The sequence below is a fragment of the Lichenostomus cassidix genome, chromosome 7 (assembly GCF_008360975.1).
Source record: "Lichenostomus cassidix isolate B80296 chromosome 7, HeHo_3.0, whole genome shotgun sequence".
NCBI classification, from domain to species: domain Eukaryota; kingdom Metazoa; phylum Chordata; class Aves; order Passeriformes; family Meliphagidae; genus Lichenostomus; species Lichenostomus cassidix.
Genome location: NC_139488.1, coordinates 7,523,523 through 7,551,504, shown reverse-complemented (window position 1 = coordinate 7,551,504; position 27,982 = coordinate 7,523,523). Strand labels below are relative to the sequence as shown.

The 27,982-nt window shown below is 40.8% G+C and overlaps 1 protein-coding gene across 3 annotated transcripts; it reads right to left on the bottom strand.

Annotated features, from left to right (window-relative positions):
* Positions 1 to 71: 71 nt before the first annotated feature.
* MFSD6 (major facilitator superfamily domain containing 6) lies at positions 72 to 27,982 on the bottom strand. 3 transcript variants are annotated; one of them, XM_085066005.1, is made up of 8 exons: positions 27,832 to 27,982; positions 18,101 to 19,697; positions 12,916 to 13,013; positions 7,310 to 7,471; positions 6,664 to 6,762; positions 4,603 to 4,883; positions 2,485 to 2,503; positions 2,124 to 2,267 (listed from the first exon to the last, which is right to left on the bottom strand). In XM_085066005.1, exons 2-8 carry the CDS (start codon positions 19,642 to 19,644, stop codon positions 2,257 to 2,259), a joined length of 2,214 nt encoding a protein of 737 aa, XP_084922131.1. In that variant the 5' UTR covers positions 19,645 to 19,697; positions 27,832 to 27,982; the 3' UTR covers positions 2,124 to 2,256. The 3 variants fall into 3 exon arrangements, with proteins under 3 accessions (XP_084922129.1, XP_084922130.1, XP_084922131.1); XM_085066003.1 differs by lacking the exon at positions 2,485 to 2,503 and having other exon boundaries at positions 72 to 2,267; XM_085066004.1 differs by lacking the exons at positions 2,485 to 2,503; positions 27,832 to 27,982 and adding an exon at positions 25,390 to 25,523 and having other exon boundaries at positions 72 to 2,267.

The window sequence follows — 27,982 nt, the reverse complement described above, 5'->3', positions numbered from 1 at the left end:
AGGGGGCTATGTTCACTGCTGACACTGTAATATGAGCAAATGAAATAAAAGTTCATGTTGATACTGTTAAATATGTTATGGATATTTTATATTTCTTACCACAGTTTTTACAGTTTCACAAATATCAAAATCCAGGTGTACATGTCCATTTTGCAACATAGAATGACTATACAATTCCAAAAAGAGCAGGCATTTCAAATACACAATTCTGAAGTGTAAACACAGTGTACAAGCTCTTCACTTCACAATCCAGGTGCTATGCAGTAGCAGCTGAGGTAACACCGTACAGCATGAACTCAACAAATGGTTGGTTAGCCTCAAGATGATTTTCAGCATCCTTCTGTCCTGTCACCTGTTCAGTCTTCAGTTCTCTCCCGAGTTATACAAACATACAATAAATACATTTCTGATTTTAAAGGACACTTAGACAAGTCATGAGGATTTATGTGAGTACAGTACATTTAAGTTCAAGTGCAAAAAAAGTAACTAGTGGCTAGTCATTGATGTTTCTTTTTATTGTCTATGGTGTTGGTCCCAGGCACTGCCAGAACGTGGGTTGTTCTAAAAGCACAGCTAAAGCACAGCTACGGGACACCCCTTCAGTCAAGCTAACCGATGTCAGAGTGGGTAAACCTGTGCACCCCCTTCCTTCCCCGCTCAGCTGCTGCCACCTTCCTCTCCCTGGCTCCGGGCTCCTCTGGCTCACTGCAGTCCCACAGCAGCACCTTCCCTGCGGAAGGCCTCGCACCTCACACACATCTCATTTCCAGGAGGGCAGCTGAGCAGTGCTCCCTCAGTCCCGTGGGAGCTGAGTGCTCAACACCTCCCGGGAACCAGCTGTTCATCTGAGAAAATGGGCCAAAACATGATCCTGACTAAACCCCCCCCGACTCTTCCCTGAGCCCGAGGATTTCCCTCCAGCAGCAATGTTCACTATGCACCAGCACAAGCTGGCTGCAGATAGTATTAAGAAGCATAATAAAACATAATCCAAAGTCCTTCAGTGTCTTGACATTGGGCAAAGTAACTTCCTAAACATACTGCAATTGAGTTACATTTGCTTTCTCCTGAGAATCTCTCACTCTAATTGATTTCTGCATCCACTACTTTGCCCCTATAATCCTAAACGTTAAGATTTTTAGGTGATTCCTCCCTACCCCCCCACCTTCCCTAGGCACTTAAAGCTTACTGTTTTCTTAATAAATAACCATAGTAACTACACTGCATTAAATAAACCCTTGAATAGATGATGAAATAAAAAACCCAAAAAGACCATTGATCAATCTCAGGCTGTGCAATCTTGATCAAAGTTTCTTGTCTCAATACGACATCAAACCTAAAATTACCCAAACATACACCACCTTATGCCCAACTGCAGGGCTGCAAGCACAGAGGGTAACCTCTTCAGAAGCCTTCCTCCAGCTTTTGTGTTGCACTAAAACGCCAGTTCCAAACCTTTGCTTTGCAGAACTAAACCTCTATCTCAAACAACAGAACATTAGCTTCAAAAACATATTCTTTGAATATGTGTGTGGTTTACTTAGTCTGTCACCGTAATACTAAGATACGCTTCCTCAAGCTACTCTCTTTCTGAGAAATCTTTCCAGAGACAGTTCATGACATTCCTTGAATTACTGGATCTGATATTTTCTAATAGACTATTCAGGGAAACTCAGTGTCTCTCTTAAAAGTCTTTTAATTCTGATTTGGGAACAAATTTAAAGAAAAAAATTATCCAATCAAGTCAGACAATCTGTGCCTCAACAAATAAGGAGTGAACTCCCTTTTTTCCACAGATTGCAAAGAAATCTCATAGCACTTGACTCAGCTTTAGCAAAGCAGCTGAGAATTCTTCCTACCATTTTATCTGGCCACATCACTTCCCTCAAAAATCCGAACTTTTGGCTTCCCTGCTCATGTTGCTCTGTGTAGTCATATGAATATTCTTTATATAGTTAAAAGCTTGCACTGCATCACATTATGATTGTTAAGATGAAGGAAGTCCTACTTTTGAGTTCCTACTCCAGCGTTTCCCAGGTGAGAAGCAGAATTCCATGCACTGGATTTGGTAAGATGAGCACATCTCAGGGCCCTGCAGCAGCAGGCTGAGCATCATGACCCGACACAACACTGTTGCCATCTGCTTGGGAATCTGATGTTGCTGTAGGTGTTGGTGCCGAACAATTTCTGGACTGCTCAGAATCTGTCGGATTTTGGGGTTGTCTTGCTGAGCTGGCTGATGAAGCACTGCAATTCTCATTGGTTTTCTAAAAAGAGGGGAAAGGATTACATGCCAAAAGTCAACATAAACACTCAGGACACAATCCCCACTGGCACACCCCCCAATGCATTCAGGCACTGCTGAAAAGTCACAAAGCACTTGCTTTGAATGCCCACAACATAACAAGTCAAACTTAAAGCAGCAAAGCAAAAGTAGTACATTTAAATCCAGATGACACTAATAGCAAGCAGACAGCAGCTTACCTTCCATCTCTTTTCCTAACTGCACTTTCCCAAGAAGCATGCAAAAAACAAACTTGTTGTGTTTCAAGGGGAAAAAAAACAATTAACTGGACTTCAAAGTGTTTAGACAAGATAATTCTTTTGACTAAGCAAGTCTATATTTTCATGCCTCTTAAATACAGCTTTTTTCAGTTGATCCCTCCCTCCCCAGGATACTGCTTAGACTTTCTGACTGGCAGAACTTTTGCTGTACCAATCTACAAATCCATACATTCTCCTCAAACAGGCCTTACCAGGGAACATAAGAGCACATTTAAACACTAGTTACATATCCAGGGCTGCCTATGATTTGTTTTTCATTGAAGCACAGAGAATATGGAAAGTATGTCCCTTTGTTTAAAGGAGTAAAAGCAAGCAGAAGCAAAATTGATCCAAAACCTTAATGAAATAAGAAGGAATCATTTTTGTCACTAATTCTCCATGCACTGACCCTCCTTCCAAATGATCTATTTTTGTTTTAAGGAAGCTATTTAACAAATTTAATAAGAGCTGGGCAGCATTTTGCTAGTTTCAATATTTTAGTATCATCAGCCTAAAATAAATGACTAAACACAAAACCTGAAATATTTTGGAGCAAGGTTGTCCTCTTTGGGCACTAAAACAGGGAGAAGAGATTTTGGAGAATGCAGGTAATGAAGAAAGTGATACAATGAGGTGCATTGAATTTTGGCACATCAACAAGAAGTACTTTTATATCAGCACTATATTTTTACAGGAAGAAAAGAATAATGAAGAGACCATGTGCTGTAGAGACCAGGCCCAAAAGCCCTTCTGGCCTCTTCACAGGGCTCAGGGAAGCAGCCAGGTTGTACCCAACAGTGTTGGACAAGCCACTCTCAGACACCACACACCTGCAAAACATTGTTTTCTTGCTATATTCATTGCCTAAGTTCTGTGTGACTTCTTCTGTCTGATTTAAGAGAGGGCAGCTTAACTAACCAAGACCCTGAGGACATTTGCAATGGGAAACTGAGCAGTTTCTTTGGACACATTACTTTGATGTCAGAGACCTTGTGATACCTTCAGCCTCACATTCTTTGACTCTGGAAAGGTCAAAACCAAACAAAAACCCAGCCATAACCTAAAGCATGCCTGTCACATATTTCCAAGAATAAATTCAAGTAAGAAAGGCAGGAGATCACTGACCAGGTGAAATTCCTACACACTGCTCTGCTGATTCACACTCATATCCCAAATTACCCATTGCTAAAGACAGCACTTGTGGAAAAAGCATTTCTGTGTTTACGCCTACTGGGTGCAAGAAGGAACCTCACCCACTCCTTCCAGACAGGTAAACACAGCAGTTTTGAGACTGACCACGCTGTTCTAAACCCTCACTGACAGCCCTGCCCTACTTGGCTTTGCAGTGTGCTCCAGCTCCAGTCTGAAAGGCATGGCCACAGCCTTACAAGGTCAAGACCCAAGGCCAACCAACCACTGAGGAAGCTATTATAAGCTCTTATGGGGGGAGACTGGACAGAAGGGGAATGGTGTAAAGTAAGCACCAGCCACCAGATGTTTTAAGTCCTGGGATGGCTCTTCTCTGGTATAACTCCAGGTAAAAAAAGAGATCAACTTTATTTGAAAAGAAGGCTCTGTATCCAATCAGTAGCTGTCTGGCATACAGCAACCATGTAGAAGTCTGACAGTATCATCTATAGAAGCAAAACTAAATAAAAATAATTTTACAGTCTGTTAAGCAGCTGTGCATCTCCATAGTCAATTATCACCTTGTAAATTTTGCAAAATGCATAACCTGCACATTCCAACCACTATGAAAAGAAATGTAAACTTAGAGGGAATTCAAATATATCCAAGTCTGTAAAACAGGGTCCCTTTCTATGTCTCTCCTTCTCCTACCATCTTCAGAAATATACTACTTGCAAAAACAGTTATTCCTGCTGTATTATACATAGAAAACAACTCTATTTCATGCAATATTTCAAGTACTGTGTCACAACTCCAGCTTTATTACAAGCTGACAGAAAATACCTGACAGGTACTAACAGATTTACAGAGCTATAAAGGTTCTCAAGCAGCTAAAATTAAATAAGGACTTCCTGTACATTAGAAGATTACCTGTAAAGGCTGATTCTCAGCAGCTGGATTGGTTTTGGATAGTTTAACCATCTCTTTTATCTGGTAGACAGCATAAGCTAAGGTGACCCAAGGAGAAGAACTGATGCCCCAGGCAGGCTTGTTCACATCCTCTTGCTCCTCTTGGTGTTTGGTTTTCTTTGGAGGGAGTCTGGATTCAGTCCGAGGCATGATATCTTCCGACTGCTGTTGTACAAGGTCAATAGTTGCTATGGGAACAGGACTGGAAGGCACTGGAATCCTTTCCGCCAGCATTGTCTTTTCTGAAGTTTAAAACAAAATCATCACTGGCAAACCCAACAAGCTTAAAAAACACAAACCCTGAAGCAGACAATCAGCATGAAGTGTTTCTTGCTTTCACACAGTGGTTATCACTGCCCTCAAAGCAGAACACTGGCATGAACAGCCAGGAGCCAGACAGCACAGTCTGGCTGGAGAAATGTGGCTGGTGCCTGACAAGCACGGCTGCTGTGCCACTGCATGAGGGCTGGGGAGTAGGAAAAACTCCATTTGTTCCCAGCAAATAGTTACTGTGGAGTTATGCAGTTAGAGAGAAAAGAATCAAGGAGAGTGACACACTGGAAGAGACAGAGTATCTGTCAAAGAGTTTCAGGTAAAGGAAGAAATCCTCCCATGAGACTTTTCTATCTAAGGTTTTCCAATAAACTGTACTAGTTTTCACAACTATCTTGAAATGTCATCCATAAAATGACTGTCATGACCCAACACAATGTTTCTTACAACCTTGAAGAGCCAGAGTATTTATACAAAAATAAATAAACAGATTCTTAAGTAACTGGGATATTTTCAGTAATAGCTGTATGCTCTCAGTAAAAGACGTATTCTGTAAACTTTGAAAAAAAATATTTTTCCAAATACAATATTTCACATATTAAAAAGATTTTTTTTCAAAATTATAAAATAACTTTTGGTTTACAAACTCCTAGATAGTACTGGATATTTTAAGCAAGGGCTTCTCTAGGAGCAAAGAAATTAAGAGACTAATCCTGCACACACTTGACCACATGCTTCATTTTACTCATCCAACTGGTCTGTTTGAAAGCAGCCTAATTACTGTCATGCTTAAAATTAACATACATACTGTTAAAATGGGTAGTGTGTATTAAATGAAATCCAAAGACAGTAACAAAGAGAATAAGGCCACAATGAACAAACTGGTCTTTTGTGGATTCACATGTAATTAACTGAATGCTGATGGGAAGCTGAAGCAGCAAATTCCCTTTTCCCCTTTCCATTTTTTGCCATTATCATTTGAACACAGGTGAAGAGAATACTAGTAAAATACAAACTTGAACACTTCAGTACAAGCAACTTGATAACTAGTTAATTTAATATTCCAGCTAAAGAAAACTAACTTTCATTTCATACTCAAAGCTCATATTGGAAAGTATTTAGGTAAAAAGCAGCTCAAAAATTCATGACTTTTCAGAGTTCGCCAGAGTTTTATTGTCTTTGCAAGAATTAGATTTATGGTAAACCCCTAACTTTGCTCCAAGCATTTAATTTCTGGTTCACCTTTATACTGATAAAAGGTAGAGATTAAAAAATTCAAGTTCCACCAGAGGGGAGATATCTCAGACTTAAAAGAATCTATAAAACTTTGTGTCCTCTGAAGCCATTTCTACAATTTCTAGCAGGTGGTTTCGACTAGTAGAACATGAGACATGAAGTGGGATCGAGGTGACCTTAGAGAATTGATGCAACTGAAATGACTCACTACAGCTCTTAAGACTAACCTAAGGGATTCTCAGAATTGAGAGGACATAGAGGCAGCAAAACACATCATGCTTTCCTTCCATAGACGTTCAAGAACTCAATGCTGCCCTTCTTACAGCAGCAGCAGCAGACCACTTCAATTTCTTCATTGCTCAGAACAAAAACTTCCCACATGAAAACAAACTGTTTTGTCAAAACCCATGTTAAGACACTAAATGTACAAAATTAAAGCTGCAGGAGCAGCTACAGAGAGATCTTTTTCCACTAGTTCTAATTCTGCAGTGTCTCTGTGACATGAACATTTACCTTCTTCTTCATCAGGAACCAAGAGCCACTGGATCAGGGCAAACAGAAGCAGAATCACTAAACAAGCCATCCCTATTCCTCTGAATGTGGCAGCAGGACCTGTAATGAGATTTATTTTTTTTTTAAATTGAGAATCCACTTACTTAATAAAATAAAATGAGTCAGCATTATGTGCTTCTTGGCTATATATTGCCCATGCAGACTCTTATTAGCTTGTTTCATTACATTTTCCTCCCCCAGCACTTCTTCAACAGGCTTTGCAAAGGATTTTTAAGCAAGTAATTAGAATCTCATTTGTTCATCGAGAGGCTTTATAGTATCAACCTATTCTCTCACAAAGGATTCATTCATCTTACTTACAGATTAGGTTGGGTATTCAACACAATACTAAAAATATCTAGGCATAACATATTTAATCAATCTGTAATACTGACAGGACTAAGCCATGAGCAATCTGGTCTGAATACAGTGCTGACCTTGCTTTGATCAGGGGCCTGGATTGGAGATCTCAGGGCCCTCCCCAACCTGAGTAATTCAATTACTCTTTATCATATAACACTACCTACAGCATAAATAAGTTTAAAGCTGACAGTACAGTAAAACCAGAACAAGTAAAATTAAAATTTCCGATATGATTTTTCCTTACCAAAGTAATTGACCAAAACCCCTCCAACCATGGCTCCACATCCTCTGCCCAGCCCCAAGTGGAGACCTTGCAGTATTCCCTGGGCCGACGTCCTCAGCTCCGGAGGCACTGCCGCGCTGAGGTACGAGATACAGGCTGCCCAGATAGCTGCATGTGTGACACCTGCAGAGATGAAACATTGTCAGGAGCACCAGGGCCACGGGGTACCAACACAACATCTGAGCAACTGCACTCACCAGCTAGAGCACATGGAGAAAAAAACCAACAAAATCCCTCTAGTGACAAATGGCTGCAAAGTACAAATCAGGTTTTGGTAACGTGATAATGGCAACCAAGCCACAGGGAGACAGGACAACTCCTTCTGCAGAGTCTGTCAAAAGCTCTTTCTCCCTCTAAGGCGACCTCACTTCTCATCTTGAGACACAGTCCCTAGGGAGACAAGTCTCTCTGCCAGCTTCCTTGTGCTTTCAGAAGTCACCCAAGGCCTTTGGAATACAATCCCGATTTCACAAGCTGCAGGCAATTAAAGCATTGATGCCTCTCAGCAGTCTCCTTACTGCCACAATGAAGGCAGCAAAAAAGTCATAAAATCCAAACAGGATCAGAGATACCCATATCATTTCAGAGGCAAGAATTAATCCCCTCCTGCCCCTCTCACTCCCGCCAAAAACTCACAGCCTCCCAGCAAACTCTTTCTGAACTCAACACCAACACACTGCATTTGGCACAGAATGGTCCAGATGGGAACACCACACAAGCTGCTCAGGGTAGGCCAAAGATGCTGATTTTCATGCCTGCTGCTGAGAGGCAGAGTCAGTGTGCCTTCCTCCTCCTGTGCCTGCATCCCACGTGGGTGCTGCTGCCGCTTCACCCACTCCTGCAGCAGCTGTCCTCACTGCCAGCAAGCACAGCCACAGCCCCAAGACAGCCCCAGCCCCCAGCAGAGATCATGCAAGTGTCTATCTGGCACATGCCCAGCAGATTCAGGGTTGGGAACACTTTTTCCTCTTGCAGGAACACTCATGACCCTCAGCATGGGAGGCTGTCTGCAGGTGGAGCCCTTGCCTTGGAGCACCTGCCTGGGGGGGCTTTGTGGAGTGAGGAAGAACAGGAGAGAAAAATGCAGGGTTGTGGAGAAGTTAGAAAAACAAAACAGTTTTGTAGTTCATCACACATTAAATAAGCGTGAACTATTTTGCCACCCTCAGATTGAGTGGGAATATTTTTTCCTTATTTGAGAGGTATTAAAAATAGTCATCACAGTTTACCAATGCCTAAGCTCTACTGCCTCAGTTTTAAAAAAAAATTGGCACAACTGATGATTCAGTCAACATGTTTCTGTCCTCTACACTTGACTTAGTAATGAACAGTTGGACAATCAATAATTACTTAGGTATTTAGGCTGAAGACTCCTAAGAGCAAGAAAACATATTTTCACAACATACGGAATAATTTGGATTTTGCTTAGGTAAAATGATACATAGCACTATATTAAATTGATATAGTGCAGGCATACATGGTAGATGTCCACCAGGCTGTACAGCTCAAATTCATTCCAAATCAAACCCCACATTTCTCAAGGTTTGGGTATTATACATATATATGTGTATATTTCTCTGTCTCAAGGTTTTGGTAATAGTATACCACTGTGTTGGAAAACAAAAAGCTTGCATTAAGATGAGTCTGTATTACCTTACCATTTACAGTTGAAGGCTTTAAAACTCACAGATTTTCCATGCAAAAATCTTAGGAGTTTTAAAACTCACTGAGTATCTACTTTTTTAAATGCAAATCCATGGACACATTGCAAATAGCAACCAAGAGCTGTCCCAATAACAAAGCAGAGCTAATTTAAAATAGGTAAAGTGGTTTTGGTTTAGAAACTACGTCAATTAACATAAAACATGCAGTTTTATCAGCTGTTAGGAGCAAGTCAATTTTTAAAGCCAGACAAATAAAAAACACATCAGAAATTATCTGAATTGTGAAGCACAATACCACTGAGTTTGAACATAAAAGGCCATGACTTAACCGACAGGTTCTTGGATGTTTTCATCTTTACTAGCGAAAGTCCCATTAGAACACAATGTTCCCAGTTTCTTTGAAAACAAATCCAAACCTTTAAATCACCTTCCTACACTCGCCTTTAAAGGCACAGCCTTTTTATTTTAGTATGTGTACATTATTAATGTGATTTTTATTGTAATTATTTATACAACAGTGACTATTTGGAACGGTTTTTACCACAACTTGCATAAGAAGTCTGGTCTGGATTACTGTTACTGCTAACCACAGTTCTTTTTAAAAGAAGTTGCTCACTGTATATATTGTGACATTATTTGCTAAAACCACTAACCCCCATTACATCATCTGGACTACAGTTCCAACGAGTGCAGCAACCCTACTGTGATGCTTGTAATTTTACTGAATTTAGGGTAACATATATATAAACCATGAGCTGAGGATTTGGGGATTCAAATTTATTTCAAGAGAAATATGCATCATAATTATTGTCAGCTAAAGGCCAAACTCTTTGCTCTCTAGACATAACTGTGTTGCTGGAACATCAGTAGGAGTCACTTCTTAGAATAGCACTTGTTTTGGAGTTTGCTGAGTAACTGCCAAGTGAAAACAGCTCATTTTCAGGTTAACAATACAAGTGAAAACAGCTCATTTTCAGGTTAACAATACAGTTTTGTAATTTAGAAAAAAATTCCTATCATGCAAATTGGTGAGCTAGCATAGCTGTTATCAGAGAATCTGGACCACTGCCCTGGAACATTAAATCACAGTTAACTAGCATAGCAAAATTTCATCTGCCAAATGCAAAATGAACAAGATTATCAACTGTGTGCTCACAGACTGATGACATAGATACGTATACTATACAAGGATGTCTTGAAATTTTCAGATATTACAGATTCAGTCTTAGCTATTATTTTCATATATTGCCTGTGCAAGTCAATACAACATAGTGGTTGAAAACTTTAAATTGAGAAGTGAGTTTAAATCTCCTAATTTACTCCTTTGAGAGTGCAATGCAATGCAATGTGAGTTGTTCTCATCCCAGCTACAAACAGCAGCTGGAACACAGCATGGTTCTTGTTACAATCAATAGATGCAGTCTGCAGAGTCATCTTCCAGAAATGTCTCCATGCCCTTCAGCACAGCACATGGGGATAATCCAGCTTGTATTGCAGAAACAGATTTAATAGAAAAATAAATTCTTCACAAAAGTCATCTGCAGCTTTTGTTAGCCTTAAAACCCTTCGAGCTGATGGAACTGGAATTAACATAGAATTTTACAGCTTTCTGGAAAACAGTTGTGTTTAATTAAAACAAGGACTTCACCAAGGGATTTCAAAGACCTGTGAACTTGATGCAGCCATGTGGCCCAAATGGTGCCCACATGCTCTGCACAATCTACTCTTTTTTTGTTTTTAAATACTTCTAATCCTTACATATGGAAAGCAGCTACAACTCTTGCTTCCCTCTGTCAACAAGCTCACTTAAAAATAAGAGCTTCCACCTCACCCAATTTCATTAAGGTGTCACTTCTTACTGCCACTGACAATTCAGTGGTTATGTAGGAGAGAAAGCAGAGCCCAAAGAAACAGCATTTGGAACTACTGAAAAAAAAAATAATCAAAAAGAGATGAAAACTGGTAAGAAATAAATAAAGGAGTGGAGAAAAGTCAAGAGTACTTGTAAAAAGATAACCTTGATCCCTCATCTGGCAACACTGAATGAGATAACTGGAATTCTACAAATGCAGTGGCAGTGGTTAGACACGCACAGGGCACCCACAGACTTCAGGGACCAACAAGTGACATTTGATGCAGGCTGAAAAGAGCACACAGAACACAGAGACCTAGGGGCTGGGCAGGGGGAGTTGTGTGTGGGTTTGGTTTGGTTTTAGCTTTCTCATTTGTTGACTATAAATAACTGCAAATAGCCAGATTAACCAAGGAGCCCATGATTCAGCAGTGGCTAAATAGGGTAACATGTGGCAGATACATTTATGAGAAAATATTATTTTGAATGTCCTTAAATTTTTTCTTCAAATCTCGATTAATTAGGATTGTGCCACACAAAAATCCCCACCAGAACCACTCCCTCAGAGCCTTGCTTTATGTAGAGGCAAACCTACATATTGTGCAACTCATACTGAAATTTCAGCAGAATAAAAACCACATTCAAAGTACAAGAAACTTCTTTTACAGACATGACTTATAGGATGCTTCCAGGCACAAACTTATGGCTGTATCGGTAAAATTACAAGATTTTTTTTCCTGTACTTTGATATGGGATACCTTTAAAACAGGATTACCTAGAAGGCAACATCCAATGCTTTGTATTCATCATTTGTTTTCCCTAGATGTTTAAGCAGGCAAGAGTATAATTGATACTCATTCTTCAGGTTCTTTGTAACATTTTCCTGTTTTAATACTTTGTGTGAGCAGCGAGGTATCAATTCAATAGTTGTGTTTTGGGTTCTTTTTAATAACAAAATTCAGAAACTTATGTTGTGAAATTATAATATGATAAACTGGTTTTGTTAGCTAGGAGAGTAAGGAGCCAGGACACAAACGGAACTCTCTGTGTATGTCTTGATCCACATAGTAGTCTCCAATGGCATTTTGTAACTCAAGTTAAAGCCTGGCTTACAAAGACTTCTGTAAATACAGTAGAAAAAGTTAATTTAAAATCGAGTTATGCTGCACATAGAAGAGAAAAACTTCTAAGCATAGTCTGTGGAAAAACTTCTAAATATTATTGTATAAATCCAAAATATTGGCTTTAAAAAGATGTTCAAACATGGTATTTTCCAAATACTGAAGAAATAGAAAGTAAAATAGTTCAACTTTTTAATGGTTTTAAGAAGTGGTACCCACCACAAAGACACAAAAAAGGGTTATAAAGCTAAGTCAGAACAATGTATTCTGTAACATTGCAATGAAGGTCTTACACACTTCTACAACAGGATTTGAAAACAGGACTCATTACTTGTGATAGACACCTCTGTCCTTGTAAATAAGTTTGTGAAAGGGCATGTATCTCACAGAAGTTCTATGAGCCATTGAGAAAGCTACTGAGAGTAATTCCACTCTAGCTTATTAAAACAAAAATTCTCTTATCTAAAAGCAATGATTGAACAATACCACTGAAAAACTGTGAAATATTTTAACAGAGACAGAATGACCCAGACTACGTTTGGAGGTTTTTTTGCGGCATCATTTCAAGGACTGCAACCTCTTGCATTTAATGAAGTTCACATTTATCACCAAACAGGATTTGCAGTAGGTGTGTACCCAGCTCATGCTTCTGTCTCTGTTTATTTAAAGGGTGTGTTGGTCTCACACAGCTCTGTTTGAATAAACAGAGTACTGTGCACAATCAAATGCACACCCACCCTTTTGACGTCAAATATTTCCCAGGATAAACAGTAATGGTTTATGTGTTTTGTGAACCTGCGTCTTCTGGGGTATTTATGGTCAAAAACATAGAGAAATACCAGATTTTTTACTTAAGCATAGTTCACTTGAAAACAAGATAAATGGAAGCACCTGATCTTCTGGTGGAAGGTCATTACTGTGCTGTCTTACCTTGAAGCACTTCCATCGGAAGAACAGTCCAGGCATTTTCCAGATATGAGATGTAGATGTATCGTGCTGTATTACAGGCAAGACCAATATAAAGCACTCTACAGGAAGTAAAGAAAAGACAAGTCAGGATAGTTTGCACTTTCCCTTGCTGGCATGTTATAATATAGGTTACAGAAGTTATTTGCATGTGTACAGTTTTCCAGTCTAAAGCATTTGCTCAACACAAAACATATCTTTGAAGTCCTACACCCAAACATAAATCCTCCTCTTGTCCACATTCAAAATCCTAATAGAAAAAAACTAAATCAAAGAGACAGCAGACCCACCGAGCTTTTAACTAAGCTCTGCAGTTCTCTACATGGGATTGCACTTCAGAGAGATTATTTCTAAGTGCATTCAACATCCTTTCCAAACAATGTTCTTTTCTAATCATCCAGAGATTCATTCTGCCATTTCAATGAAAGCCTGGAGCAGGTTTGTATTAAAGGAATTAATTTTAACCCAATTAATATAAGTTTATAGTCCCAGTATCTGCAAACTGCTCAGAACTACTCTAAAACACATCCCACAGAAGCAATATGCTTTATAACAACATGCCTCAGGATAAAACTTAGCCATCCTGTTGAAAAGCAGCAGATGCTGCATATCAGAATTTAGAGGGAAAAAAAAGCTCTTACAACGGTTTTTAAACAATGAAATACAAAGACTATTTGTGAAGCGCATTTCTCATTGCACATTTAACCTGATGACTCTTCCCTTCCAGTTTTTAGATTTGGCATAGTTTCCCTCTGGGGTGCTCATTCATCCAGCTATCTTTCTCTTATTTTTAGATGGATCTTGGGAAACAAAGACTTAATTGAAAACATGTTTACAGCTTGAGAAAGGGCTCTACTGCAACCTTTAAAGATTTTTTCAGGGACAAGGATAATTTATTGTCCAAATAGGGCTTGTTGGTTGAACCCTGGTTTGGCCTAAGTGAAATAAACGTGATTGATAATTAAGGTGAAGCATCAACCCCATGAAAGAGCTCGTTATTCTTTGTGCTGCTTTTTCAGTTAGTTTTTCTACCAAGGCACACTGAGATTTAATTAAATTGTACAGAGCCACTGGAAAATCCAGAGTGAGATGCCATTATAACAACGCAGGATCTTGTTAACATTTGAGGTCTCCAAATAAATATGCTGACAGTGGAAAATCCAGTACCATCGTTTTCATCATGTCAGTTATATCAACAAAGGCCTGTGCATTTCACAACAACATGAATTTACTTTCAACAAGTAGGGTAAACTGGCAGGAAGTTGTCCCCCCTCAGTCATCAAACCAAGATGTGTTGCTTCCAGACACATGTGAGGTCCATGAATAGCTGGTTTAAGCTGCCTTTAGGCAACACAAGCCCAAGCATTCATGGAAGAAAACATGGGAAGCCATGAAAAAGTTCGCTATTATACAATAATGAGAACAAACTTGTTCTTTGTGCTGTGAATCATAAATTTAATCTCATCCTTTAATTAATGCCTTCTGTTCCAAAAAAGTAACTTGGTTCCTTTCATAGCCACAACTTAATGTGGTTCTTGTGTACAACCATATTTCTGAAATGTATTAGGACACACTGACCACAAAAGTTAACCAAACTCACAAGGTCAGCAGGCTCCTGTCTTCATTCCCCTACTAAAAAAGCCCCAAGGTGATGCACACTCTCAGGAATACAAAGGAACTGCCTTACCACATACACTTGTTTTTCCTCAACAGATGCACCTCTCTTTTTAAGATGAGTTCTTGACAGCTTAATTTCAATTTTGTCTAGCAAAAACCTTGTCTGTTCACCAAGAACTTTCTTCCCATCTCAGCTGTTCCCTATCACAGCCAAACCAGAGATGTGATCTCCTGCTCCAGAGTTTTTCCATCATCATCAACCACTCACCTACCTGTGTTTTTCCAACACGTTACATTTGCAGAAAGATTTAAATTCAGAGCTTAAGAGCAGCAATTTAGTCAGGTTCTACCTCTCAATTTGTTAGCATATGTTCAGAATTTTAGGTAAATTACAGTTTATGAAGATTTCTATAAATATGGTTTTGGAGGGGTACGTCACACAAAAACTTTTGTGTATTTACAGTCTTCTCAAAAATGCATTTATAAAAATCACTTAGACTCCTTATCGGACCTAAATGGAAAATGTAAACAGGTGTTCTTTATGAACCCCTTATGTAGTCCCCACAAAGACACCATATTCAATTCACAGGTTGAACATTTAAAACACTAAATCTATATTTGTGTCAAGGAGACTAAGCTGTTTACAGCCATGACTACCAGTCTCTGCTTCCCATAAAAACACACATGCTGGAATTGTGGTCAGACAAACACATTCAAGCTTAACCTCAAGTAGGAAGTTATTTTCAGAGCTTAACATTGTCTCCTTAAGTCACTGGCAGTTTTGAGTGCTTCTACACCGGGTGCCATTCAACAATGGGGTCTAAGTATTTTATAACCAGTTTTGTACATTTTTTTGTCACAGTGTCATAGAATGGTTTGGGTTGGAAGGGACCTTAAAGATCACCCAGTTCCAGCTCCTCTGCCATAGGAAGGGACACCATTCACTAGACCAGGTTGCTCAAAGCCCCATCCAGCCTGGTTGGGAACACTTCCAGGGATGGGGCATCCACAGCTTCTCTGGGCAACTTGTGCCAGTGCCTCACCACCCTCACAGTAAAGAATTTCTTCCTAATATCCTCTCAAAGAAACACTAGAAACATGTACAACATATGCACACATGCAGTGCACAAGTGTTGCACAGCACAGCTAATGAAGTTAGAAATCCAGCATTTTAATCAGCACATATTTAACATGGTCATCTTAAAATGCTTGAACAATAATTTGAGTATTAGTTAAAAAAAAATTGTGAAAACAAAAGAGGTTTCAAACTGTTGTAAGGGTTTTATATGCCACCACATACAATGGGAGAAACACAAAGCTTTACAAGGCTTGAAAAGGGAAACTGAGCTTGTGTCTGATAAGGTGTAAAGCCTGCTTTCTTGTAGTTCTAAGAAGGACATTCAGTAGCATTTTTTCTGCTACTATCACAATGCATGCAATTCTGGTACTCATGCCTGTCTTCAAACAATTAGCACAGGAAAGAAAGATTGAATGATTAATGTTCAAATACTGCAGAAAGAATGTCTACATCTAAAAGTCCAACAACCCAAAAGAAAGGAAATTTGAGCTATTAAAAAAACAGATAAAATATCAATGCCAAGTGCTTCTGGCTAAGACTGTTTCAAGGATATAGAGTTGGAAGCTATTGGCTCTTTTTAATAGGAATATTAATATCTGCACTAGAAGGCGGCAGACAACACATATACAGAACTGTCAAAGAAGACGAGCAATGAACTTCTATCAATTTTTCTTTGGAAAAAAAAAAAAAAAAGGTTTGCCTCCTCTTAAACACACTGTGAATTACACAAAGTTCAAAAAGTACAAGAAGGCAGGCAACCAGGAGGAGACATCTCAAACTGTGATGACTAAATACAAGCAAGCATTAGATAACACTTAAACATGACTAATGTGCATTTCCCAGGTGTAGGTATGCAGAATGCTGTTTCATAGCAAATAGAAAGTAGGGTTTACACAATTGAATCTTGACTCAATCTTGCCTTCACAGGCTTAACAGTGCCAAAAAAAAAAAAAAAAAGAAAAAAAAAGAGTTAATCCCATAGATCATCCTTCTTTTCGCTGGGCAATGCTTCCATCCCTTCTACTTCATCTAATTCACAATCTTTTGGTTTTCATTCTTCTTTAGTTGAAGTCTAAGCCTGAATTTTGTACTATGATAATATACATTGGAAGAGCATACCACCCAAGCTATCTTTAGCTATCAAGACTGTGATCTGTTCTCACTACTCCTCCATCATCATATCCTTCCTCCAGGCTTTGCATGCAAGGTGTCATTTTCTCTTACTAATTATTGTCAAATTTAGAGATTAAGACTAACTCAAAGTAAAGAGATCCTTCTCAGCTTAAAGCAAGAAAGAACCCCATCTTTTAAGTAATTTCCCAAATGATTGTGCTAAGCATCGCAAACATTTTTAGTAGAGGTCAAATGAATAAAAATACTCATCTAAATAAAAATATTCCTCTAAGAATTTACAATAAAAGCAAAACAAAGAGCAAAACATCAGAACAGAATGCAAAAAAAGAATGGTGCAAACAGTTTCAAAATACTTATATCTCAAAGACTGTATGATTATAAACTGGGAATTTGGAAAGGAGATGATGCTAACACCACACAGAGCTCTGTGCTCAGATGCACAGAATACCTGAGTAAACATAAAGAAAACCCCCTTTGCAGCTTCATTAACTTAGGTTTTCCCCTATCTTTCCTCCCCTGAGCTTTTTTTAGAGTAGTGAAAGTGAAGGGATTTAGAATATGAGAAAATTAAGTCAATTTAATGAATTTACTGGAAACCAATGTTCACTAACATGCTGGAAGCAGTCAGTTTCAGCTACACGAGACAAAAACAACAGGACAAGCCCTGCAGCCATCGCACTTCATGGCTGACACACACTGCGGCAACTAAAGGAGGAGCACAAACCCTGAACTTGGAAAGTGACACTGCCAGGCTGCAACCTCATTCTGCCAACACCCAGAGTCTAATTACGAGGGCATGTGCACAGGAGGTGCTCACCTCCTTTCCTCAGCTCATCTTCTCCCCTCTCAGCCTGCAGCTGACACCTTTCCAGGCCACTGTGGGGCCAAGGAACTGCCCTGAAAGGGGAACCAGGCTAAAGCAGGAGGTTTGAAGAATGCTGCTACTCACAGCAAAAAAATCGAAAAACTAATGGTATTTATATGTCAAAACAGACAACCCTTGAGTGGGTGGCAATCTGCAAAGATCTCTAACAGAGTGATGCATCAGGGAACTCGGATGTCTCCTGGAACCATCTGCAAGAGGTTATGGTGCCAGGCATAAGGCACATACTAACATGCATCTCAAATGCAAAGAAAGCATTTCAGAGCATTTTCAACTCTTAAAATAACAAAAATCTCCATCATGTAAGCCACATAACTGAGCAGGACTTGGAATTAAAAAAAAAACAGTATTAGCTTGAATTTCACTTTGTAGCACAAGGCTGAGCCCAATATTCAACTTTTTTTTATATAGGTCTTTAATGATTGCTGCCATCTTACCTGATGTGACCAACCAGTTCAATGAGCTTGTGGCTGAAGAAGTAGGCAGTCAGCTCAGACACATGACTGAGCACAGAACAAACTCCAAAAAGAGTGGTGGTGCCATTCAGGTCTTCCAAGTGCCAGTACAGAAAGGTGAACACAAAGCCATATCCAAACCCCATGAACCAGGCCACGAAGAGCACGGAGCCATACTGGATACTGCACAGCAGTTTAATTAGGTCCCAAAAACTGAAAGACTGTGACTGGCTCATACTGGTAGGAGTGTTATCCGAGGATTCATTGGAGGCATTTCTGTCCACCTGTGAGATCTCTACCTCTTTTTTCTTATTTTCATCTTGCCTGAAGTGCGCATAATGAAATCGAAACTGGGTGGCGACAATTAACGCCATCGTCATCAGGACACCAAAAACGATGAAAACAATCCTGTAGTTCTTGTACTCTGGAGCTTTACATCCTTGACCTTCAATGGCAACGTCTGTGTGGGTATAGTCAATGCCAATTCCCACGGAGAGCATGGCCAGCCCCCAGCCCAGAGACCCCCACATACGCTGCAATCCATAGCGGTCCCTGTGTTTGCCAAGGTACTGCAGAGTTATGGTGTCCACAATGGTAACAGAGGAAGCGCTGAAAAACTCTCCTATTATGACAACCAGCAGGATGAGTAGAAAGATGGCCTCTACTTCTTGTTGATCATAAATGAGCACAGCTTGGTCAGAAGGCATCGGCTTCGTGCTGATGGACGCTGGGGTGGTACTCGGAGTTGCGTTCCCTGGTGAGGCTGGACTAGTGGTGGTGTTCTTCAAAATCAAATGGGTACTGTTTTCCAAGACAAAATCCTCATCGTTGCTCTGTGTAGATAACAGGAATGTTATTTCAGGATTAGGTGTCCCTGTTGTTTCCAAAGTGACTGGACTGGAAGTGACCAGGTCTCTCCTTCCACGAACTTTTGGGGATGCAGCACTCACTGTGGTTAGCGGAGAGGACATCGAGGCATTTTGTGGAATTGCTGTTAAAAGGCTGCTTGCATTGGTGGGATGTGCTGGGGGAAGGCCCTTTGGTACACATCTTAAGGTGGCTGGTCTCACAAATCCGATGCCCAGGTTAAACAAAACCCAGCATAAAAGCGAGAACAGGAGGACAATCTTGCCTTTCTTGAAGCGATCTGCCACCACTCCCCAGAAGGGAGCACTGCAAAACTCAATAAAGTACCTGATGCCCACCAGAAGTCCACTCTGGCTGGGTGACATACCCAGCTGCTTGTAGTACACGGGCAGCAAGGGGTAGAGAGAGCCATATGCAGAATAGAAGAAAAAATAAAAGACCTTTGAGATCAGGAGATCGTTGTTTATTTTGACACAGTGCTTTTCTAACCAGTCCAGCTCTTCATCTGGGACAGTGGTTGTCTCTGTCGAAGGGGATTCATTATTGGGTGGCAAGTCTTGATCCTTGGAAATGCCATTGAAAGGATCAGCGAGCACATACTTTCTCTTCTGTTCCTCTTCATCGTCAGTTAGAATGGCTACCTTATCATCAGCTGCCATGGTTTACCACAAGCATCCAAGATCTGGTGGACTCTCAAGGAACTAGGGCTACCCTGTGAACAAATAAAACATAACATGGTTAATGTATCACATGGGAAAAACCTGCAATGCCAGCCATCAAGGACAAAACCAGCTTCTTTTGTATAAGTGCCATTCTGGAACAGTAAATGCGGTATTCAGGGTGGGGAAGGCCATTTGTCTAGACTAGTGGTACATGGTAGCTTCAATAAAAATGTGGTGTATGACCAATTCTGTGAAGTTCTCCCAACAGCAGCATTAATACTGTGCAATAAAACATCCTTCATGTTTAGGACAGAGAGTAATTTATACATTCAGAGTTACTGTGGCAATTAAGTGCTAGCATTTGCAAGTCTCTTCTTTCAAGTTGCCTTTTCTTCCCCAAGGCTAACTGCTTTATTTCCAGTATTCCCTCCTATGCTAAAGGATAGCCATGATTTTGTAATTAAGTAATGCAGCCACATATATCCAGGTTATTTTGATCATCAAAACAAATTATTATCCAAAGCCTCATGATAGCCTTCAAAAGGCTCATCAGTCTCCTCTTGAAACACATTTTTCTAAGCACTACACCACTACACGGCAGAAATTGATGGTAGGCTTGAGCTTCTGGGCTGAATGGGAAGAGATGTGGGAATTAGGATGGGGCTTTAAGATCAAAATTAGGATAAAAATCTCAAAGACATTGAAGACCTGGGAGCAAAGAAACACAGGGACAGGCCCTATAAAGGTATCTTCAAGTCAAATTCTGAAATCGAAAAAAGGTGGACTGGAAGATAACAGCACTGCAACTGCCTGCGCTTATCTTCTGCAGAGGAGCCTGCAAAATTGATATGCAACACTGAAAAATAAATTAGCCACTCCTTAGACTTTGAGTGACCAACCAGCTTTCACATTTAAAAACAACAACCCATTCCAATAAACAAGGCTAGATAAGAAAAGCTTCCTTTTCAAATAATAAAAACCAGCTCTGCCAGCAAGCTACCAGCTCATAATCCTTACTAGATAATTATTTCTGTTCTATTGGTATCTGTAAATTTAACCTAGGAAGATTAGCTCATGGTCATTGCGAGAAAGTTAAACATTTAATATATTTTGGGTTTGTCATCCCTTTGCTGTTTGAGTTAGTATTACTATCACACAGTAATACTGTGACACTTTTCAAGGAGCAGTATTTGAAAGGAGCATTTAAGTTCCAGAAGAACCTGAAGTTTCTCTAAGAGCACTCAATTTATGATCTGGACCTGCTTTAGGAATTTGGACAGGATGATTCTAGTGAGTTCCTTCCAACTCAGGATATTACACAATTCTATGGGAAGTATTTTTTTGCAGGTCTGCACTTTATTCCAAGTAGAAGAGCACAATTAAATCAGTCTTTCATTACTCAACTGAAAGCACAGTATCATCCCCTTAAAATTAGTCATGCATCAATATATTCAGTGTCTTTACATTAATTCATTATAATTCATAATTATTTAATACTGACAGTCGATATGCAAATTGATACAAGGCTAATAAGAGAAAAGAGACTAACATTCACTGGTATGTTAAATTAATTGCTTCCTATTGATTCAACATATATGTAACAGCTGACAATAAGTCACGGATATTTCTAAAAACAACAATCCATGAAAACTAAACCTTACACAGTTCAATGGTAGACAAGTCTAAAAATACCATCATTAAACTCCCAAACACTCACAAGGTTAGTGCATGTTTTTCCCTTTTAAATATCATTTCTATGGGATACTATCTATGAGGATCTCTGGTTTCACTTATGGCGAAAAGGCTACATAAAAATCTTGGAACCTTAAATATTCATGTATTCAAGGTCAGAAGCAAATGAGAACAATGCCAGCACATACACAGAGACTTAAGTTTTTTCCTCCAGTTTCTTCAGAGACAATCAGATTAAATTAAAAAAAAGTATTTCAACTGTCAAAAAATCAGACAGTCCTAATTACGTTGTTAGAACAGTCAAATGTGAAAGCACATTTTCTTGCTCTTACCTATTACCATCAAAAGCCACATGAACCAAAAATCAGCAGCTGTCTAGTGAGCTCCTGCAATTTGCAGTTCAGCCAGCCACATCCACCTGACAGGTGGAAGGACTGAGGGGTTTTTGCTCATGTCAATTTCCATAAAACAAGCCCTTCTAATGAGTAAGTTAGATCAGTCATCATCTGTGCTCTTATTTTCTTTATGCCTCACCTTGCTTTAACAACAAAGACTCCACAACTTGAGCAGGGCCCCACTTATGTCAAGGGATGTAACTGAGCTTTCAGTATATGCTCATCTGTTTGCAGCAACTTGCTTACTTGCTGCACTAGAGCTTTACAGCTTTTACTTTTGAAGAATAGATTTCCTGTTCCTCAAATATGACAAGACAGAACTCACATTTTAACCATGTGGATATTTTACGACAACTTCCTTGCAAGTAGGACTTGAAATTACCCTAATTTAAACAAGCTTTTTCCTATATATGAGCTCTGAACCATCTGGTTTCATATAAATTATACTCAAGGCTTTTAGAGCAATTAGTATTCAATCATTTAAATTTGGTTTCCCTTTTCTATTGAAGTGGAATTTCAATTTCATATGTTGTATGAATAGTGAGTACATTACAAATTACGATACTGTTAATCTTTAAACACTTCAGTTACTGCATATTCCTCCCCCCTCCATAATTTATAGCAGCCTCAGCATCCATCTTCTTCTAACACATTGCATGCAAGGACTAGTCCAAAAGATCCACTCCTGCTTTTCTGACTAGATCATCCTGGGTTAGAATGCTATGAAAAACATATTTCACAATAATTTCAGTAAATATTTTCCCACACTAAGAGATTCATTGAATATTATTAATAATACAGAATATACTCTTCAGGAATATAACAGCATCAAGACTGGTAGGAGCCATATGGCATTCTTTATTGTTTTGATCACTAGTTTGTTTAGGAGTCAGGTTATTGAAAGTCATATTTAGCAATGTTTTAAATTCTAAAAATAAAAGATTGAAAATGAGAAAATGAACAAAGTGGTACTGTTACTGAAAAAATCTACAGAAGCCCTGAATCTATGGAGCCTCCTTTCTACTGACAAAAACCCTGTGCCAGTCAGGGATTGAATGTGCAGCAAACAAGATGGATGGAAAGCCAATGTACTTCTCAGTGATAAGAGACTAGTTATCAGCTGGTTATTTTAACCACTGCCTTCAAACACTGTATCTTCACTTTGCAAAAACTTTTTCTGACCCACAAGATGGTAGGAGGACAGAAGACAAGCACTACCAGCAAGTTTAAAATGTACAATGGAGAACAGTAGTAAGGAAGAAGGGTTCAGCAAGTAAGCAGATGGGTTTCAGAGTGAACATAAATTTTAACTCATTTGAGGTTGAAGAGAACACAATATATTTGGTAGAGGCCTGTTGAATGTAATCAGCCAGGACAAGTGAGACCAGAGAGGTTGCAGAGTGGTACCATCACTCTAAAAACAGGAATAACAGTTTGGAGCTGTTTTCCCCAAATTTAGGTAAGTTCAGAAACACACAAGAAAGCCCTAAGATGCAAAGTGGAAGGAACTTCTGCAAGGATCGTGAGAAAGCCCTGCAAAGGGAATGGGAAGAGTTGTAGTAAGGGGACAGCACAGCACATGTGTGTCATGAGAAAGCACTTTGGTCCTCCAACAGACAAACAAGCTTTTATCTGACTCAGGTTTGTTTCTAAAACACTACAGAACTCTGAACTGGGAACCAAGTCCTTGTTCCTTCACCATCCCATCACCCCTGGCACGGCTACAATAGCAAAAAGCCCTCCCTGGAATCTGAAGTGCCCATTTCCCCCCATCCATGATCCCACTGTACCGGCCTGGGAGTGTACATCCCTCGTTCGCAGCTGCACGGGAAGCGTGGCCAAGCCAGCTCTCTCAGACCCGGGATTATTCTGTGAGATCACACGTACTCTGAACCTCTTTATGCACAAGTGCATGTGCTTCTCTTCAGATACAAAGAATATACTTGTTAACCACAAGGCTCTTCTCCCTTCAAGATTTGCACAGATAGGATTTTTTTTTTTTTACGTAAGTAGAGGCTATTATTTTTTCTAAGTTTCCTGATACAGATTGCTGTTGCCTGCTTTTATATCTATTGCTCCAGCAAGTCAAAATCCACTTTCAAACCCTTACACCCAGAACATGTTTTTTATCCAGTCATCTTCTGCAAACAGCTACAACAACTTCCCTGCAGAGTTGCACTTTTGAGTAGCTATCTTGGGAATGGAGGAAGAACCATTTGTCCCAAGAAATTCAGTGATGACAATGCAATGGTCATTTTAACAACTATAATGAGCCTCTTTAGCAGGTAGATAGAAAGAGGGTATTCTACATTTAGTTAAGTATCTTCTTGGCATTCTTGCTTTTTTTTATTTCTTAAATCAATCCTCATTTAGTTTGTCTCTCCTAATAATTAACAGGATTTCAAGATCAGAAAGGATAAAAAGCTAATCTACTCAAGACAATCTGACATTACAAGAAGTTCCTTATAAAACAAAGAAAAATAATAATATTGTATACTAAAAACTCAGCTCTCCCCTTGGAGTCACTCTCCCCAAAACTTTGGGCAAAAAAACCCTTGCTTTGAACTGTATCACAAAATAAAAATAAAAAAATAAGGTCAATCAGCAGATCAGACTGGGGTAGCAAATCCCTAAACCTCTCAGGGAAAATACCATGGCAATTACAGCACCAGGCATGAAAACTTCATTTGCAGACCAACAGAAAGCTAGATTTGAGGTGAAAGAGTACTGTTGCTCTAAAATAAAGTTTAATTCAGCATATATTCTATTCACTATGCTTTGAGAATTGAACTACAATAAAAACTCACAAAGCAGAGCCTCAAAATCTGGGTTTGGATGTATATGAATGTTAAAAGACAAACCACCAGAAAAATCCCATGACAGCTCATCAGAAGACAGTGCAAATGATCAAGAGAGGCTTAACCCATTAAATACCTAACAACATGACTCACTGTAGAAGTTTTATATTTACACAGTCTCAAAAAACATATTGAAAGCAGGAATGATCAATTAATCTCTCAAACAACATGCAGCTGTAAGAACAGAGCAGGCCAGCTTGCTGTTTGCATTGTGCAGATAAATCAAAGCCAGCCAGAATGGCATCACATCTTAGTTGACCCCTTCCTGCCTCTCACTGGCTAGAAAACTGACTTGGTAGCAAATACATTAAATTCCACATGAAATTTTCATGCAAACATTTTAAAATCTGCTAATAGAAAACAGGTTTCTTAAAAAAACTTTTTTATTTCTGAAGTCACCTAGTTATTGTTTGTTTAAGAACAGGTCTGTGCGAGAGAAGCAGACTTAAAAGCTATACATCTTCCAAAGAAGGCTCACCTCACTCATCCCCCAGCTGGTGATACTGCTGTGAGTGCATCCATCACACCGCTCATGCACACTACCTCCTCCTCAGCCCCCCTTATCCCATTGATCCAAGCTACAAAAGCTTTGGGTCAAAGACTTTTTGCTACAGTGTCCATGCAGCACCTCCAGAAGGAAGCCCTGCATCCAGCAGGCCTACAAGGCATCGCTGCAATAGACATAAATAATAGACCATGTTTTCCATTTCCAAGCAAGTTTCATCCCTAAGGAGCAGCCTGGCAGCGTCGCCTACGAACATGCCAAAGAGGAGGAGAACGTTATGCAAACAACTTACTTCATGGCAGAGAAGTGCCTAGACTTCATTTACTCTTGCATCACGTTCCCAAGCCTCTCCCAGATAAGCCAACCTCCAGGCGGAGCCCTTGGATGGGCTGTTCCCTGCCAAGCCATACAGACCAACTCCCACAGGCTGACCCACCTGCCCCACATCATCCCCTGCTCTCTAAAGGTAAGCAGTTCCTCCTGTGAGGCCCCAGCACGAACACCTGACTCTGAATTTATAAAATCAGAAATAAGTCACATACAGTCAATTAACTTGGTGCTGGGAAATGTACTTGTTTCAACTGTGAAGCAAGACACAAGTGTTGTAACATTAACCGACATAATTATGGTTTGCATGAAAGTGAAACCACCTTGTTCTAAAGCACTTAACACTTAAAATTGCTTTATCTTGTGTTGCTGATATGCACTTATTTAATGTGTTGGGCTGTAGGTTTTTCTGCTTCTTCAATACAGATATAAAAACTCTATACGCTGACACATTTAGTCAATTAGACTGAGAGAACAGTATGTCTGAAATATGTCAAGATCAGGTTTATAATAGGTTTAATGCACTTTAAGATAGGTCTGAAGTTGCTACAACAGTGCTAGTATTAACATTAAAGAAAAGAACACTATCAAATCCTCACTGGTTAAAGAAAAACCATTAAACTCACATCTTATGACTCCTGCTTTCCAATCTTGTTTCCCACTTAATAAGTGCACATTAACATGTCCAAGTAGACTGTATTTGCTAAACAGTTTATTTTTAGTTGCTATCAGCCTCCAGTTGTTTTAACCAGTTTTCAATTTATCAACTACTTCCAAGGTTCACACTTGATTAATGACGGTAATTTACAAGTGTACCTTCAGCTACGAGCCAGGCAAGTGCTCAGAGCTGCAGCACTCCAGGAGCTGCCGGCACTGGGGAGGCACAGGGGCACTCAGCTGTCCCACCGAGCCAGGCAGCAGCAGTACCGACCTGCTGCAACACAGCAAGGCCTTCCTGTCAATTCCAGCCTCTGGGACCAACTGCCACAACTGCAGATGGATCATGTCACCAGCTCACAATTTCCTACACTGCTATATAAACCCAGGCCCATTGTACTGTAGCTGAAGATGAATTTTAGGCTGTGTTCAAGTTGTGCCCTAGTCCCACAGCTTCCTCCCCTTAGCTCCTCATATTGTCAGCTTCTGCTCTCATATTCTCACTCCGCCTGTTCGATTTTTTTATTATGCCTTCTTATGATTTTTACTGGATTAATGACCCCTATGACAAATACCAGCCTTAAAAGTAGGATTGATTTTTTTTTCTCCTATTCCTTGGTGGGTCTTTGGAGAATACAAGCAATAAAATACGTGTCACCTTTGGCCACTATTTCTACCCAGTAAAACAAAAAATACACACAAGAAAATAACCAAGCTAGAAAACTAGCATTTTTGCAATCTCTTTCCTTGGACATTACTGACTAGTGGACAGCAAAATCCAGTATGTCTTAGTAATGTAATAATGTTTGGGGCAGGTTTTCACTGAAATACTTCAGTGCTATGTTTATTCAGCTGCTCTCTTCTACCCAGGTTTATCATTCCAAGTTTATCACTCCTCAACCCTACAGTTTTCATTAAGACAACATTTAAAAGGAGCCTGCAGTTAAAACTTTAGAGCTGCTGAACAGACTTGGGTTTTAAACTCCATCTAACTTAGAACGTCGCAGGCATCCGTAGCAGCTATGGCAGCTTCAGCACCGACTTCCAAAATAAGCACCTATTCCTACGCCTGTTCCAATAAACAGAGGAGCAACTGACAACACGCTTACTAAAACCCACGGTATTTTACGAATGTAAGGGCTCTGGATGCGAGTGACAGCCACACGTAACGCCACGCCTGGATGCTGGCGGCAGGGAGAAGTGCGGGGATGCCTGTGCAGGAGCTCCCGCGGGACATGACCCGGCCAGCGGCCACCTCCGGGACCACGACCCTGTCACCGGGGCGGGCAGGGGGCATTATACGGCTCGGCCGCAGTAGGCTTCAACCAGGATGCTGAGCTTCAGGAGACGCGGGCCGGCACCCGGCCGAGGCCGGCAGCCACCACGGCGGCCGTCAGGACTGACACAAGCGCTCGGCTCCGCGGAGGCGCAGCTGACCGGCCCCGGCGCGGCAGGGAACGCCTCCGGGAAAGGCTGCGGCGCGGGCCCACCGGCAGCATCCCGGGCGGCTGCGAGGACGAGGCCCGCCGCCCCGGTGGGAGGGCGCCTGAGCCGGGGCAGACACCGGGGCGGAACGTCCTCCCCGGCCCGGCGGCTCGGTGCGCCACGGCCGGCCCCGGCCGCCCCGTGGGACCGGTCCCCGCCGGGTTGGGTACCCGCGGAGCGCGGGCAGGGGAGGCGGCGGCGCCCCGCCGGGCGGCCCCGGCTGCCGGGCCGGCCTCCCGCGCACCGCGGGGCCGCGCTGACTCACCTCGCCCGGGGGCGGCTCCGGGGGGGCGCTCGGCCGGGAACATCGCAGCCCTTCCCTACCGCCGCGGCTGCTGCGGGCGGCGGCTCCGCGCACCTCCCGCCCCCCCGGCCGGGCCGCGCCGCGCCGCCGCCGCGCAGGGGCGCTGCGGGGA

What these genes read in the sequence shown, in the direction of transcription:
- MFSD6 (XM_085066003.1), bottom strand. Translation starts at nt 19,644, where the DNA reads ATGGCAGCTGATGATAAGGTAGCCATTCTAACTGACGATGAAGAGGAA. An exon ending in GAACTGGTTGGTCACATCAG is followed by an intron (nt 13,014 to 18,100) that starts GTAAGATGGCAG and finishes TACTTCCTGTAG; the next exon opens with AGTGCTTTATATTGGTCTTG. An exon ending in GGTTTTGGTCAATTACTTTG is followed by an intron (nt 6,763 to 7,309) that starts GTAAGGAAAAAT and finishes ATCTCATTACAG; the next exon opens with GTCCTGCTGCCACATTCAGA.